Source organism: Mastigoproctus giganteus, chromosome 9 (assembly GCF_048544385.1).
Source record: "Mastigoproctus giganteus isolate SK-2022 chromosome 9, ASM4854438v1, whole genome shotgun sequence".
Classification (NCBI taxonomy): Eukaryota; Metazoa; Arthropoda; class Arachnida; order Uropygi; family Thelyphonidae; genus Mastigoproctus; species Mastigoproctus giganteus.
Genome location: NC_143583.1, coordinates 22,060,989 through 22,077,159, shown reverse-complemented (window position 1 = coordinate 22,077,159; position 16,171 = coordinate 22,060,989). Strand labels below are relative to the sequence as shown.

Below are 16,171 nucleotides of genomic sequence, written 5' to 3'. Positions count from 1 at the left end.
CAAACTCAACAGAGAGCTAAATAATTCTGTAATAACGTAGAGAAAAGTGGAAGAGAAATTGATGTTAAACATAAGAAAAGCACCTGGGGTGGATGGGATCTATCCAATTATATTAAGGAAGGCAGCGAAGGAAATCAGCAAACCTTAGACATTAATTATGAGAGTATCCTTGGATTCAGGGGAGTTCCTTGTAGATTGGAGATGTGCTAATGTATCCACAATTCACAAAGGGAATAAAATGATGACACGAGTAATTACATACCTGTTTGTTTAACTTCTAGTCCTGGGAAAGTAATGAATTCACAAGTAAAAAGAAGTAATGTAGGATCATCTAGCCAAGGCTGCAATTATGCTTTCAGACACAGTTTTGTTAAGGGGAAATCTTGTCTGTCCAATTTGATTCGATACTACAATGTGGTCACAAAAGAACTGGATGCAGAAAATAATTTTGATATACTTGGATTTCAGGAAAGCTTTTGATAATGTTGCACACAAAAGAAAGTTGTACAAATTGTAGTAGTGTGGCAATAAGGGCAAGTTGCTGCTATGGATAAAGGAATATTGAGTGGGAGACTAATGTTCATAAATTTCATGGACTAATGTTATTAGTGAAGTCCTGTAAGAGTTCAGTGTTGGGCCCATTGTTGGTTTCTATATTTATCAATGATATTGATGAAGGCATATCAGGCTTAATGTCCAATTTTCCAGATGACACAAAGGCTGGCAGGGTGGTCAATGACAGTATGCTACTGCAACAGAATCTAGAAAAGTAGGCAGATGGGCTAAGAAATGGTAATTGAAGTTTAACATTGATAAATGCAAAGTACTGCATATGGGTAGCAGTTGCCCCAGAGTAATGTACAAACTCGGTGATACTACTCAGGGTAGTGGAAAATGAAAATGAAGATGTAGTGTGGAGTAATTGTGCAGACAGGTGCCAGGACAGCTCATGGGATTTTGTCAGTGATAGAGATGCTGGAATGGGTATCTAGAAGGGCACCAAGAGTGGTGAAGAGAACAAAGGGGTGCTCTTACAAGAAGCATCATTTGCATCTTGTATTGTTTGCAACTGTAATGGTAATGCTAACTTGCATGGTGAGATCAGCAAAAGGGCAACAATACAAGGAAAGACTCAGATTATGTGAGCTACAGAGCTTGGCACCTTAGAGGTGACCTGATTGAGGTTTATAAGGCTCTGAGTGGGGTTAATAAAATGGTTGAAGGCAGAATTTTCACTGTTATAGACAATTCCATGACTTGGGGGGGGACATTGAAAGAGTTACAAATTTGAATACAATTACCAATATTACAATTACAATTATCAATATGATTACAGTTGTCATTATTACCATTACAGTTACTTATATTCTGATTTTACCATTACAATTATGATTTGCAAATAAACAATTCTAATTTTGGATTATTGTTACAATAAAACCAGATATTAAATTAGGTAAATACAAAGAGATTAAATTCTTACCTGCTGACAGCCAGACTTAGAATTGTTTATTTGCAAATCATAATGGTAATTGTAAAATCAGGATATAGATAATTGTAATGGTAATAATTGTAATATTGGTAATTGTATTCAAATTTGTAACCCTTTCTATTTTTGTTCCTGAACAGCACAGTCTGATGGTTTTAGGTATCGGTAAGATACCTGAAACATTACCTTAATGCATAGTAGTTTAGGCGAATAGTTTAGTAAACTATATTATTAATTTCATATGGTTGTAAGAATTATATCAAATATAGTAATAATCTTAATGGAAAACAACCAAGTAACGTCCTTCCCTAATTACATTTTATGTTAGTTTTGCCATTTTCGTGTGAATGATCTTTGTATTATGAATACATCTTAGCACTAGAAAAAATTAATAAATATTTTAACAGTGAAATTTTAAATGTAAGTAACTTTAATCAGTGTTAATTTAAAGTTTATTACAATTAGAATTTTGTATTTTGTAGTGCCCCAAACAAGAATACATTCATGGTCAGAAAAACAAAAAATGGAATCCTGTTAAAGATACTTCATTTAGTAGGTCAGATAGCCAAGTTAAGAATGCTCCACAGAAAAATTTACAGAAAGCAAAAGTATGTAAGTTTCTTATTTTCCTTTAGTTTAATTTTCTTGCCTAGAGCACTTGCTCATTTTTTACCCCCAAATACATCTGGCGTTGTTAGATGTAGTGTATACTCAGTTTAATATTTGATAGTATGAACCAGAACTGTAATGCTCAATATGTTCTACGTTGATATCAATATTTGTAAAATAATAAGAGAAGTTTACCTCAATATAATACGTAGAACACTTCCGTATGATACTCTCCGGCAATTAAAACGAAACAGTCGCAAATCTTACATTATAGTAAAAGATAAAAAATAATTAAAACTCAATTGAACACAGTTAGAAATCAAATGAACACAATTAAAAATTAAATTAATTAAAAGACATTTAACGAAAAAATTGCAAAAAAAAAAAATTTTCTTTCCTGAAGCTGACAATGCTTTTTGACCATATGCCGTGATCACAGGAACGAAAATTACTGAATAGGGGTGAGCATGACACTTAAATAAGGATTATTTGTCTTTGCGCATGCACGTAAAAGCCCACGAATTGGAGATTAGAAATGCCCGGCGAACATTAACCGAATTCTCAAGTAATTTAATTTCAACAGTTTCTGCAATTAATAGTCTGGTATAATTACGTTGGACACTAAGTATTTTGGCCTCGTTAAGTAAAAAAGTATGTTTCTCGTTGACGGCATGAAAGGCTAATTTTGAAGCTGCTGAATGAGAAGCACGAACTGAGGCCGCGTGTTGATTTAAACGAAAATTCAGAGGAAACAGCGTAGAACCTTGGTACGACGAGTTGCAATCCCAAAAAGAAATGTTGTATACTGGGTCATTTATATGTGTTATGAACAAGGAAAGGACTGAGCGATATTTTAGTATAGTGTGTAGTTTCTGTATTGGCCTGGCCGCAATATTAAATTCGGTATCTTTGAAAAATCTGTTAAGCTGTTTGTGCCACTGTTCAACATATGGGACAGAAATAAAGTATTTTTTAATATTACGATTGTTGGTTGGTGTAGTATTTTTTATTCTATCTCTAGTTTGTACTAATTTCGTTTATTGTAGCAAGAGGATAACCCCGGTTTAAGAATCTGCTGGTTAATATTTGTATCTCTGAGCCCAAAACAGATTCCGTCGTTGAATATTTATAGGCATTTAGAAATTGATTAAAAATAATAGATCTCTTGTAGGAGAATGGGTGATAGCTGTTGTTAGGGAGTAAAGTGGAGGAGAAACTGTTGAAGATAAACACAAGAAAGGCACACGGGGTGGATGGGATCTATCCAGTTATATTAAAGGAGGCAGCAAAGGAAGTAAGCAAACCCTTAGCCATAATTATGAGAGCTTCCTTGGACTCAGGGGAGGTACCCATAGACTGGAGATGTGCAAATGTGACCCCAATTCACAAAGGAGGATCAAAGGCTGACACAAGTAATTATAGACCTGTGAGCTTAACTTCTGTTCCAGGAAAATTAATGGAGGCACTGGTTAAAGAAGCACTGCAGGATCATTTAGACAAGACTTCAGTTATAGCTCGGACACAGCATGGTTTTGTTAAGGGGAAGTCTTGCCTGACCAATTTGATTGGGTACTATGATGCAGTCACAAAAGAACTGGATGCAGGGAATAGCTTTGATATTATATACTTGGATCTTAGAAAGGCTTTTGATACTGTTGCACATGGAAGACTGCTACACAAATTGGAGCAGTGTGACATTGGAGGCAAGTTGCTGCTATGGATAAAGGGGTGGTTGAGGGGGAGAAGACAGAGAGTGGTAATCAATGGACACTGCTCATCGTGGACTAATGTTATTAGTGGAGTCCCTCAGGGCTCAGTGTTGGGTCCATTATTGTTTTCTATATTTATAAATGATAATGATGACGGTACATCAAGCTTAATGTCCAAGTTTGCAGACGATACAAAGGTTGGCAGGGTTGTCAAGGACACTACTGACACTATGCTGCTGCAACAGGATCTGGAAAGGTTGAGCAGATGGGCTGAGAGGTGGCAAATGAAGTTTAACATTGACAAATGTAAAGTACTACACATGGGAAACAGCAACCCCAGAGCAACGTATCAACTCTATGGTACTACACTGACAGTGGTATAGAATGAAAGGGACTTGGGGGTGGTTGTGCAGGCAGATATGAGGTTCTCTGAGCGGTGCAGAGGAGCTGCAAGAGTAGCTCATGGAGTATTGTCAATGATATACAGGAATTTTTCCAGTAGGGATAAGGAGGTGATTATTCCCTTGTATAAGGCAATGGTCAGGCCACACCTGGGGTACTGTATACAGGTCTGGAGGCCTCATTTCAAGAAGGATGTAGAGCTGCTGGAACAAGTACAGAGAAGGGCAACAAGATTAGTGAATGGAACAAAGGGGTGCTCTTACGAAGAAATGCTTAAGTTTTGCAAATTACAGTGTCTGGAGATTAGGCACCGGCGAGGTGATCTATAGAGGTATATAATGCCGTGAATGGTTTGAGCATGCTCAATGCTGATGGGATTCTTCCTCTAGCTCAGAATAATCACCTGAGAGGGCATAAATTGAAATTGAGGAAAGACAGATGTAGGATAGACATGCGGAAATTTGCCTTTAGCCAGCGGGTGGTTGGTTGGTGGAACAGACTTCCATCCCTTGTAGTGGAAGTTGATAGCCCAAATAAGTTTAAGGCTCAGCTGGACAGGTATTTTGAACGAACAGAGGGGTGAAGTGGAAGTGGATTTTTTTTCTTTTTTTTTTTTGGCTGATGCTGCATAAGCTTGCTTTCTTGCATCAAATGCCTCTAATAATGCATAATGCTAATGCTAATGCAGAAGCATATCAGTGTTTGTAGGTTTTCGATAGATGTTAAATTGGATTTTATTCAAGTCCTAAGTAAGCGTGAAATTTAGAAAATTTAATGACTTTTTATCTGTACCCTCCCTTTCCAATGTAAATTTGAGTCTAGAGTGAATATTATTAAACAAATGTAAAATGTCCTGGATAGTACTACTATCAGTAATAACTAGAACATTGTCTAAATACCTACCATAGTATGTGATACGGGGTAGAAAAGGCATCAAATGTATATGCTCAGTTGTTGAGAGATTGAGCATATACATGCTCAAGCTCAATCCTATTGGCAAACCAAAAATTTGTTTGTATACTTTGTCTCGAAAGGTGATATAGTTGGCCTTAACTAAGAGTTTAATTAAGTGAAAAATTTCTTTAATAGGAAGCTTCGTATAATTAATCGGTATAGAGTTATTATTTAACATGTCCCAAATAATGTCTAACATGTATTCAACGTTTACATTCGTATATAACGAGGTAACATGTAAGGCGAATAAATTCTTATTTATCGCCAAGTCTACAGTCCTTAAGATTATTAAATAGTGTATCGTAGTTCTTAATCCCAAATTGTATCGCCTGTCTAAAGGGTTTTATAATGCTATATACATGTGTGGCCAAGGATGAAAATACAGAGTTTCTGTAGGAAACAATTGGCCGAATAAGAAAGCCGGTCTTATGTAATTTTACCTGACCGAAAGTGCAGAAATATTGTATGTTCTGGCCTTCAATTCAAAACCTCAAAACATCAAAGGCAGATATTGTGGAGATTTCAGAGACGTGGTGTCACACAGATATAAGCAATGCGGAACTGGAATTTGGGATATACAATGTGTATAGAAAGGATAGACAGGACAGGACAGGAGGGGAGGAGAGGTTATGCTATTAGTTAAGAAACACATAAAATCCAAGGAAGTGAAGCCAGTCGACATCGATGGACAGGGCAGTGTCGAGTCCGTTTGGTGTGACATAAGCATAGGGAAATCAAAATTGAGAGTAGGAGTGTGCTATAGGCCTAATGACTCTGATGAGTATAATAAGATATTGTACAGGGAAATAGAGTGGGCCAGTAAATCAGAGAGTCTTATAATGGGGGATTTTAATTTCCCAGATATTGACTGGAATTTGTGGGTTGGTCACTCACACAATAGCAAGGCTTTTGTGGATTTATTGGATGATTGTTTTCTACATCAGCATGTTCGTGCAGCAACAAGAGGGAGCAATACTCTTGATCTGATTATTAGTAGTGATTCTTCATGCATTAAGGATCTGCAGATAAATGAACCACTAGGTGGCAGTGATCACAGTGTGTTGAAGTGGGATTTACTCAAGGAGGTAACTACCATCAGAGGTAAAGGGAAGGGTTTTTGTTTTCATAAAGGCGACTATGATGGTCTGAGACAGTATTTAAATTCTATACAGTGGGACCAACTGATGATGTTACCAACAGTAAACTCAAAATGGGAAGCATTCAAGGAACTAATCTTGGAAGCTACCAAGCTTTACATACCAACTAAGAAATATTGTTCAAGGTTTAGGCCTAAATGGTTGTCAGATGAACTAATGAGACATGTGGCAGAGAAGAAAAATGCATGGAATACATACAAATTAATGGGTGACATGGAAGCCTATGATAGATATAAGTTGGTCTGTAACCAAGTCACAAAGAAGATTAGGCAGGCAAAGGCAGACTACTAAAAATCCTTGGCAAAGGATGCAAAGAAAAACAGAAAAGAGTTCTTTACCTATTTAAACTCAAGAAGGAAAGGGATGAATCAGATTGGTCCACTGGATACTGATGGTTCAACAGTTGAGGATCCTGCTCAGGTGGCTAACAATCTAAACGAGTATTTTGCATCTACATTCACACATGAGGAGTTATTCAGGAAGGAGAATGATGTAGGTAAAATAAACATTGGCAGTGAGCTAGATGATTTTGTAATAACTGAGAGGAAAGTGGAGGCGAGATTGTTGAGGATAAACATAAAAAAGGCACCTGGGGTGGATGGGATCTATCCAGTTATATTAAAGGAGGCAGCAAAGGAAGTAAGCAAACTCCTAGCCATAATTATGAGAGCTTCTTTGGACTCAGGGGAGGTACCCATAGACTGGAGATGTGCAAATGTAACCCCAATTCACAAAGGAGGATCAAAGGCTGACACAAGTAATTATAGACCTGTTAGTTTAACTTCTGTTCCAGGTAAATTAATGGAGGCACTGGTTAAAGAAGCACTGCAGGATCATGTAGACAAGAATTCAGTTATAGCTCAGACGCAGCATGGTTTTGTTAAGGGCAGGTCTTGCCTGACCAATTTGATTGGATACTATGATGTAGTCACAAAAGAGCTGGATGCAGGGAATAAATTTGATATTATATATTTGGATCTTAGAAAGGCTTTTGATACTGTTGCACATGGAAGACTGCTGCACAGATTGGAGCAGTGTGGCATTGGAGGCAAATTGCTGCTATGGATAAGGGGATGGTTGAGTGGCAGAAGACAGAGAGTGGTAATCAATGGACACTGCTCAACGTGGACTAATGTTATTAGTGGAGTTCCTCAGGGTTCAGTGTTGGGTCCGTTGTTTTCGGTGTTTATGAATGATATTGATGATGGTATATCAAGTTTAATGTCCAAGTTTGCAGATGATACAAAGGTTGGCAGGGTTGTTAAGGACACTACTGACGCTATGCTGCTGCAACAAGATCTGGAAAGGTTGAACAGACGGGCTGAGAGGTGGCAAATGAAGTTTAACATTGACAAATGTAAAGTACTACATATGGGAAACAGTAACCACAGAGCAATGTATCAACTCTGCGGTACTACACTGACAGTGGTGGAGAATAAAAAGGACCTGGGGATAATTGTGCAGGCAGATATGAAGTTCTCTGAGCAGTGCAGATGAGCTGCAAGAGTAGCTCATGGTGTCTTGTCAGTGATATACAGGAATTTTTCTAGCAGGGATAAGGAGGTGATTATTCCCTTGTATAAGGCAATGGTTAGGCCACATCTTGAGTACTGTATACAGGTCTGGAGGCCTCATTTCAAGAAGGATGTAGAGCTGCTGGAACGGGTACAGACAAGGCAACAAGATTAGTGAATGGAACAAAGGATTGCTCTTACGAAGAAAGGCTTAAGTTTTGCAAATTACAGAGTCTGGAGACTAGGCACCGGCGAGGTGATCTGATAGAGGTGTATAAGGCTTTGAATGGTTTGAGCATGCTCAATGCCAATGGGATTCTTCATCTTGCTCAGAATAATCACCTCAGAGGGCATAAATTCAAATTGAGGAAGGACGGATGTCGGATAGATGTGCGGAAATTTGCCTTTGGCCAGCAGCGGGTGGTTGGTTGGTGGAACCGACTTCCATCACTTGTTGTTGAAGTTGATAGCCTAAACAAATTTAAGGCTCAACTGGACAGGTATTTCGAACGAATGGAGGGGTGAAATGGGAGTGGTTTTTTTTTTTTTTTTGCTGATGCTGAATAAGCTTGCTTTCTTGCATCATATGCCTCTACTAATGCTAATGCTAGTACTACAGTTTTGTCTATATGATCATACATCACTTCTTTAACCGGTGAGACGTAAACAACAAATCTATAATTATTTGTGTCACCCTTTGTTAACCCTCTTTGTGAATTTGGGATACAATTTGCACATCTCCAGTCCCATATTTGGTGTGTCCCTGCATTGTTTTATATTTATCTATTTATTTTTATTCTTAAATAAAACAAAAAAATATTTTTTAAAATTTATATATGGCTCAACAATCTATATATTTAATATGGAAGGCAGTTTCTTTCGACAGTCAATGTGAACAATAAGCTTAAAAGATTGGGCTGGAAGTGGTCTCGAATTGAAGCTATTTCTTCCTAGATGTGCACAAATTTGTTAAAATTTAAAAATTCAGAAAATGTAATGCAATGTAGTTTAAATGAGAATAGTTCAACATTCACTTCATAGGTGAAGTCACAGGAAGATGCCAACAATTGTCTAAGTTTTATTATTATTAGCCATATGGTGCAAGGAAGCCTGAGGCTTATGCTGCACCAGCCAAAAAAAATTCCAGAGTTACCCTGAGAGAGAGAGAGAGAGAGAGAGAGAGAGAGAAAGAGCAAGCAAGAGTCAAAAGTAGAAAGGAATCACCAAGGAAGAGAAGAATGATGATATCCAGCTCAGGACCCTGGGTGTACCAAGTCCATACTCACCAGATGTGAGCCCCGGAAGTTGATAAGGTATTTTTTTCTGATTAATAATGTGCACTTTAACTATTTAAATGATTAATAATATGCATGTTTGCACAATCATATCCTTTATTCCAAAAAAAAAAATAATAATAATAATAATAAAACTCTGCTACCAATTTCCTACCTTAAAAGAAAGAGCTAATTGCACTTCTCTCACCATTGCACATGCGAGCTCATACACTCATTGCCATTTGTTACGTTTAAAATGTTCAGAAGTCTTCATTTTATTGTTATCAACTTATAGTTTTTTTTTGTTTTGTTTTTTGTTTTTTAAGGTGAGTAATAATTTAAGGATTTAGAATTATATCAGAGTCAAGAAGATGTGTCATGTTGAATGTACCTTGCAGCGAAGAAGATACATGCCTTTTCGTGTTTCTGCAAATGTCTTCAGGATCGGTCTGAAATGGTGAAATCAAAGAAAATTTATAAGTTTCATCAGATACTAGAAATGACAAAAGATTCGATGCATACTTGCTTACCTACTAACGACATAAGAATTCTACGTGTACTGTCTTACTTGCCTACGACAAAACAATACATTTCTATAGAACAGCTAGAGAAACCTTTAAATTTCCATACTAATGAGGGAACGAAATTTAAAAGAAATTCAGGTATGTGTTTGAGAATTTTTTAGAAAACAAAGGTCCAGACTACAGATGAAAATATGTTGGTGAACTTCAAGAAGTTGGGCCGCAACATGATTGTCATGGTACATTTTTATACTTCCACATTTGGAAGTGTAAGTGAAGAACAGGGTGAGAGGTTTAAACAGGACATTAAACACTTGAAGATGAGGTACCAGGGGAGTTGAAATGTCAACATCAGGGCTGATAATTGCTAGATACTGAAGAGGTACTGTACAGTAGAAGCATCTGCAAGAAAACAAAAACGAAACACTAATAATGAAAGTTTGACCAAGTTTTTAAAGGGAAAGGTGAAATTTTAGCATACTTTTTAATATTCTGCTGTTTTCAGTAGTATTTTTTAGAAATGACAATGAATTGTCCAAAAATATTTTTGAAAATATCAGGCAATAAAAACTGTGCTACCAATTGCAAAATTTTCGCAAAGGAAAAAGCTATTTGATGCATACTGGCTTACCTGCTCATGACAAAACACGGACTACATTTCTTTAGGACAGCTAGAGAAAAACTTTGCTGCCAATTGCAAAATTTTCGCAATGGGGACAGCTAGTTGTAATATTATTAGTTAAGTTTTTTCTGAATGAAATAAAATGAATAATTACTAATTTTTCTTTCCTAATTCTATTGTTGAACTTTTCCATAAATTAGCATTAGCAGAGGCACGATTCATCTATAATGCTACCAAAACACTGACTCAAATCAATAAAATACTTTTATTAAATAAATATACTAATTGTTTAAACTGTATATTAAAATAAAATAAGATGGTATTATAACAATAATGAAAAATAAAAGTGCTAAAAAGATGTTTAAAATTACTGAAAACCACTAAAACCGTAGCTTTCGGCAGCAGAAGCTGCCTTCATCAGCAATAATGGTTACAGGTTATCTAAGAATCTATATATGCACACCTGTATGTCACCAGCAGATACTCAACACGAGCTACAGCACTTACGTTCGATCCACTTTCCATGAGTTGGAACCGGAATTGGCATTAGAATAAACCATTCCAAAACGTTCGTCTCTCCCTAGGATAACAGCTTCAAAGAGTGGATGAATATGACAGCCCTTATCCCTATTAAGATTATAGCATCCAGACAAACATATCCTTAGACTCTCTAACCATTTCTGGTTCCAAAAGCCATGTGCTTTATCTACAATCATGGCTTCTTTAGTTGTAATATCATGCCCAGTTTCCCAGGCATGTTCAGCTACGACTGAACCTACATAATTAGCTGTCTCGAGGGCCCTATCATGCTCCCCCAGGCGATCACGCAGCCTATGTTTCATCTCCCCCACATAACTTTCCCCACAATCCGGACACTCAATTTTGTATACAACCCCACTGGTGTCATTATTTGCAATAGGATCTTTAATTGCAGACATTACCAGTGTCACCCTTTGATCCCATTTTGTGAACTGGGGACACATTTGCACATCTCCAGTCCATGGGAAGCTTTCATAATTACAGCTGTGGGTTTGCTTACTTCCTTTGCTGCTTCCTTTAATATAACTGGATAGATCCCATACACCCCAGTTGCCTTTCTTATGTTCAATTTCAACAACTTCTTCTCCACTTTGCTCTCAGTTATTAGTTAGAGGCATACGATGCAAGAAAGCAAGCTTATGCAGCATCAGCCACCCCCCCATTCGTTCCAAATGCCTGACCAGCTCAGCCTTAAATTTATTTAGGCTATCAACTTCCACCAATCAACCACCTGCTGGCTAAAGGCAAAATTCCACACATCTATTCTACAACTGTCTTTCTTCAATTTGAATCTATGCTCCCGCAGGTTCTTAATCTGAGCAAGAGGAAGAATCCCATCACCTCACAGGTGCGTACTCTCCAGGTTCTGCAATTTGCAGAATTTAGGGCTTTCTTGGTAAGAGCACCCCTTTGTTCCCCTCACCAATCTTGTTGCCCTTCTTTGTGCTCGTTATAGCAACTCCACATCCTTCCTAAAATGAGGCCTCCAGACCTGTACACAGTACTCTAGATGTGGCCTGACTATTGCCTTGTACAACTGGATAATCACCTCTGTCCCTGCTAGCAAAATTCCTATATATCATTGACAACACTCCATGACCTGCCCTGGCAACCCTTCTGCACTGCTCAGCAAACCTCATATTTGACTGCACAATTACCCCTAGGTCTTTTTCACTTTCCACTTTCCTGAGTATAGTACCACACAGTTGGTACATTTCTCTTGGGTTATTGCTAACCATATGCAGTAGTTTGCATTTGTCAATGTTAAACTTCAGTTGCCACTTCTCAGCCAATTTGCCCAACTTGTCTAGATCCAGTTGGAGTAGCATAATGTGTTTACTCTCCTTAACAACCCTTCCAACCTTTGTATCATCTGCAACTTGGACATTAATCCTGATATACCTTCATCAATATCATTGATGAATACACAAAACAACATTGGGCCTAGCACTGAATCTGAGGAACTCCAGATTCAGATAATAACATTTGTCTATGAAGAGCAGTGTCCATTGATTACCACTCTCTGTAGTCTCCCATTCAACCATCCTTTTATCCATTGTAGCAACTTACCCTTAATACCATACCTCTCCAATTTGTACAGCAGTCTTCCATGTGCAACAGTATAAAAAGCTTTCCTGAAATCTAAGTATATGATATCAAAATTATTTTTAACATCCAGTTCCTTTGTGACCACATCATAGTAACCAATCAGATTGGTCAGACAAGACCTCCATTTAACAAACCCGTGCTGTCTTAACTATTACTGCAGTCTTGTCTAGATGACTAATTTATGTGCATCTCATACATTTTTATTCTCTGCGACGAGCCTCATTAATTCGTCTGACATCCATTTAGGTCTGAACCTTGAACAGTATTTCTTAGTTGGAATGAAAAGCCTAGTAGCCTCCAAGATTAAGTCCCCGAAGGCTTTCCATTTAGAATTCAATATTGGTAACATCATCAATTGATCCCACTTTACAGAATTTAAAACCTGTTAGAGACCCATGTAGTCACCTTTAAGAAAGTAAAAGCCCTTCCCTTTAGTCTTGATGGTAGTTACATCTTTAAGTAATTCCCATATCAGTACATTGTGATCACTGCTGATAATCAGATCAAGAGTATTACTCCCTCTGGTTGCCTCTTGAACATGCTGCTGTAGAAAACAGTCATCCAATAAATCCAAAAAAGTCTTGCTAGTGTGCGAGTGACCAATCCACAAGTTCCAGTCAATATCTGAAAAGTTAAAATGTAGATGCAGAAGACTCATTCAGTTTGTCAGCTTCCTCAGCAGGTAGCTGACAAACTGAATTGTTGATGGTTCATCAACAGTCGAACCATCTATGTCAAGTGGACCAATTTGGTCCATCCCCTTCCTTCTAGAGTTTACATAATTAAAGAAGTCTTTACTGTTTTTCTTTGCATTGTTTGTGAAAGATTTCTCACAATCTTGCTTTGCTTGCCTAATGTCCTTTGTGATTTTTATACAGACGATATTATTTCTACCAAAGGCATCTGTGTCTCCTGATAATTTATATGCATCCCATGAATTTTTTTTCCCAGCCACGAGTCTTGTTAGGTCATCTTACATCCATTTTGGCCTAAACCTTGAACAGTATTTCTTAGTTGGTATGAAAAGCTTAGTAGCTTCTAAGATTAATTCCTTGAATGCTTCCCATTTAAATTTGCTGTTGGTAACATTATCAGTTGATCCCACTGTATAGGATTTAAACTCTGAGACCATGGTAGTCACCTTTACGAAAACAAAAATCCTTCCCCTTACCCCAATGGTAGTTACATCTTTAAGTAAATCTTACTTCAGTACACTGTGATCACTGTCCCCTTGTGGTTCCTTTATCAGCAGATTCTTAATACATGAAGAAATACTGCTTAGTAAATGTCCATATTTAAATTAATTTACATTACTTTATATTCCTGATAATTTTTACCTCAACATATACGGCATAGCAGTTTATTAACTCTCATATGAAGGATAATCGGTGGGAGAGGAATGAAAAGTTAGTGTAAAAATGGCAAATCTATTGTTAGAATTGAAGGAATTATTGGAAAATAGCCAGAAAAGGTTAAACTTAGAGTGAGGCATGGATACCTTTTCACCACTTCTTTTTATAATTTTCATGGATCATTAATAAAAGAATGTAAATTAGTGACAGAGTTTAGTTTGGGAAGGGTGAAAATTGAATAATTATTATATGCAAGTGATATTGTAGTGATAAACAGCAGCCTGTGCATGGTCAGGGGCATTCCTAGGGTTTATGGTGCCCGGGTACCAATTGAAATATGGCACCTCCCTTTAAAATTTTCTTCATATGTGTATGTAAGTTTCAGGTTTTCAGGCTCCCCTTAAATGTTGCCGCCCGGGTGCAGTGCAGTGCAAGGAGCTGTAGGAAGCCAGTAAACAAATTTATTTGGAGAAGAATATAAATTAGTTAAATAAGACAGAATTAGTTGACTGTGAAGCTGGATATGAAATAATGGAATTACTCAAATTAGAATGTTCAGAATGAGATATTGATGACATTGATTGGCTGTTTATAATGAAATAATGTGAAATATGAATAATATTAACGAAACTGGGTTAATTATTATCAAGTGAATTTTGTTTTGTGTAGTAAGTATTACAGTCATTCCCACACAATTGAACTATTATTTAATAACTGGGGGAATTTCTGGATTCCATGTTGAATCTTATCAGTTTTAATTAAAAAGAAATTAGAAATTTAAAAAGGCTTATTTAAAATTTAGAAAGACTTCAGTTCTGCAAATTTCAACATCTGGAGACTAGGCACCTGTGAGGTGATCTGATTGACGTGTATGAGACCTTGAACGGTTTGAGGAAGCTCAATGCTGATGGGATTCTTCCTCTTGCTCAGATTATGCACCCGAGGGGGCAAAAATTCAAATTGAGGAAAGAGTTGTGGAATAAATGTGCAGAAATTTGCCTTTAGCCAACTGGTGGTTGATTGCTTCCACAATGACAAACTTCCATTTGTCATTGTGGAAGTTGACAGTTTAAATAAATTCAAGGCAGAACTAGACGGGCTTTTGGAGTGAATGGATGGATGAAATGGGAGTGTTTGATTTTTTTTTTTTTTTTTTTTTTTTGCTTGATTTCTTGCATCATATGCCTCTGCTAATGCCAATTAAAACTAATTGAAAGCTGGATCCAGTGGTACAGTGTAGAAGACTGTATGGTTCTGTCCCCTGGTTCTGAGTTCTCATTATTCCAATAATTCATTACTTCAAGTTTTTGTCAAAGGCCGATTTTCATCAGAAGTTTCAAGTTTGGATCTCATCAGTAATGAGAGTAGGTTTTAATAAAGCTTTTTATTTAGTGCTGAGAAGACTTAGACATATATAGTATTGATTTTTATCACTGCTTGAATTATAGTCTGTCTATTTTGTAGGATGAAATATGCAAGTTTCTTCCAAATACATGAGGCTACAAGCTTTGATCCATTGGATTTTAGCTGTTCAAAAACCCAACACAAATTGTGGTTAGTGGTAAATACGGTTGTTGGTGAGATATCATTATTTCTGTACCACTCCTGTCAGAAACATAGCACCGAACTACCATTGCACTTGTCTATAACCTTTGGTTACACCTCATTTAAGAAAGCAAATCATGCATTATCCAACACATCAAATATGGTTTCAATTTTGGAATTGTGATTTATAATGACTTTTGTGCTTAAAGCTCAATCAGTTTGTTAAGTTTAATGCCCCCCCTCCCATACATTTTCAGTACTATTCATTACTATTTAATATCTCTCGTGATAAATTAGCAAAATAAGCAAATTTCTTGCTAAACAATCTAATTTGAATTTCTGTTTGAATTCTAGAGAAACCATAAAGATCCTTTTTCTAAACCTCAGGTGACCAAAATATATGGTATGGAGGACAATTGGACTTTTAACCCATCAGATCATACTGATGAAGGTACAGCTAACAGTATGGAGGACAATTGGACTTTTAACTCATCACATCATACTGATGAAGGTACAGCTAACAGTAATGTAACAGGTACATTTTTAGTAGAATGGTAAAATAAGGCATTCTTGAGTTCTAGGCTGTTTTGGTAATAAAGTTAACTGCTACTACCAGCAGTTAATTTTTAATATTTTAATCATTCAATTTTTAAAACACTTTCAGTGGGATTTATCTTAATATAATAAGAGTGGAGTGTTATAATCAGAAATTATGTAAAAGAGAGAAAAAAAAAAAAAAAAAAAAAAAAAAGCTGTCTTCCAGGAAACTTGCTAACAAAAATTGTTGTTCATTCCTGGAGACTGAAGGGGGAGGGGAGTGATCGGACTATATTCCTGACAACAGTAAGGCCAACTGAGACCAGCAAGGTGAACTTCAA

General features: G+C 36.9%; 1 protein-coding gene across 1 annotated transcript in view; it reads left to right on the top strand.

Annotated features, from left to right (window-relative positions):
• Positions 1 to 16,171, top strand: part of LOC150080085 (uncharacterized) — a 190,026-nt gene that overhangs the window by 122,643 nt on the left and 51,212 nt on the right. Inside the window, exons 10-11 of the mRNA XM_090381665.1 lie at positions 1,969 to 2,094; positions 15,648 to 15,828. Coding sequence (XP_090237791.1) covers positions 1,969 to 2,094; positions 15,648 to 15,828 — 307 coding nt within the window. The remainder of the gene's footprint in view (positions 1 to 1,968; positions 2,095 to 15,647; positions 15,829 to 16,171) is intronic.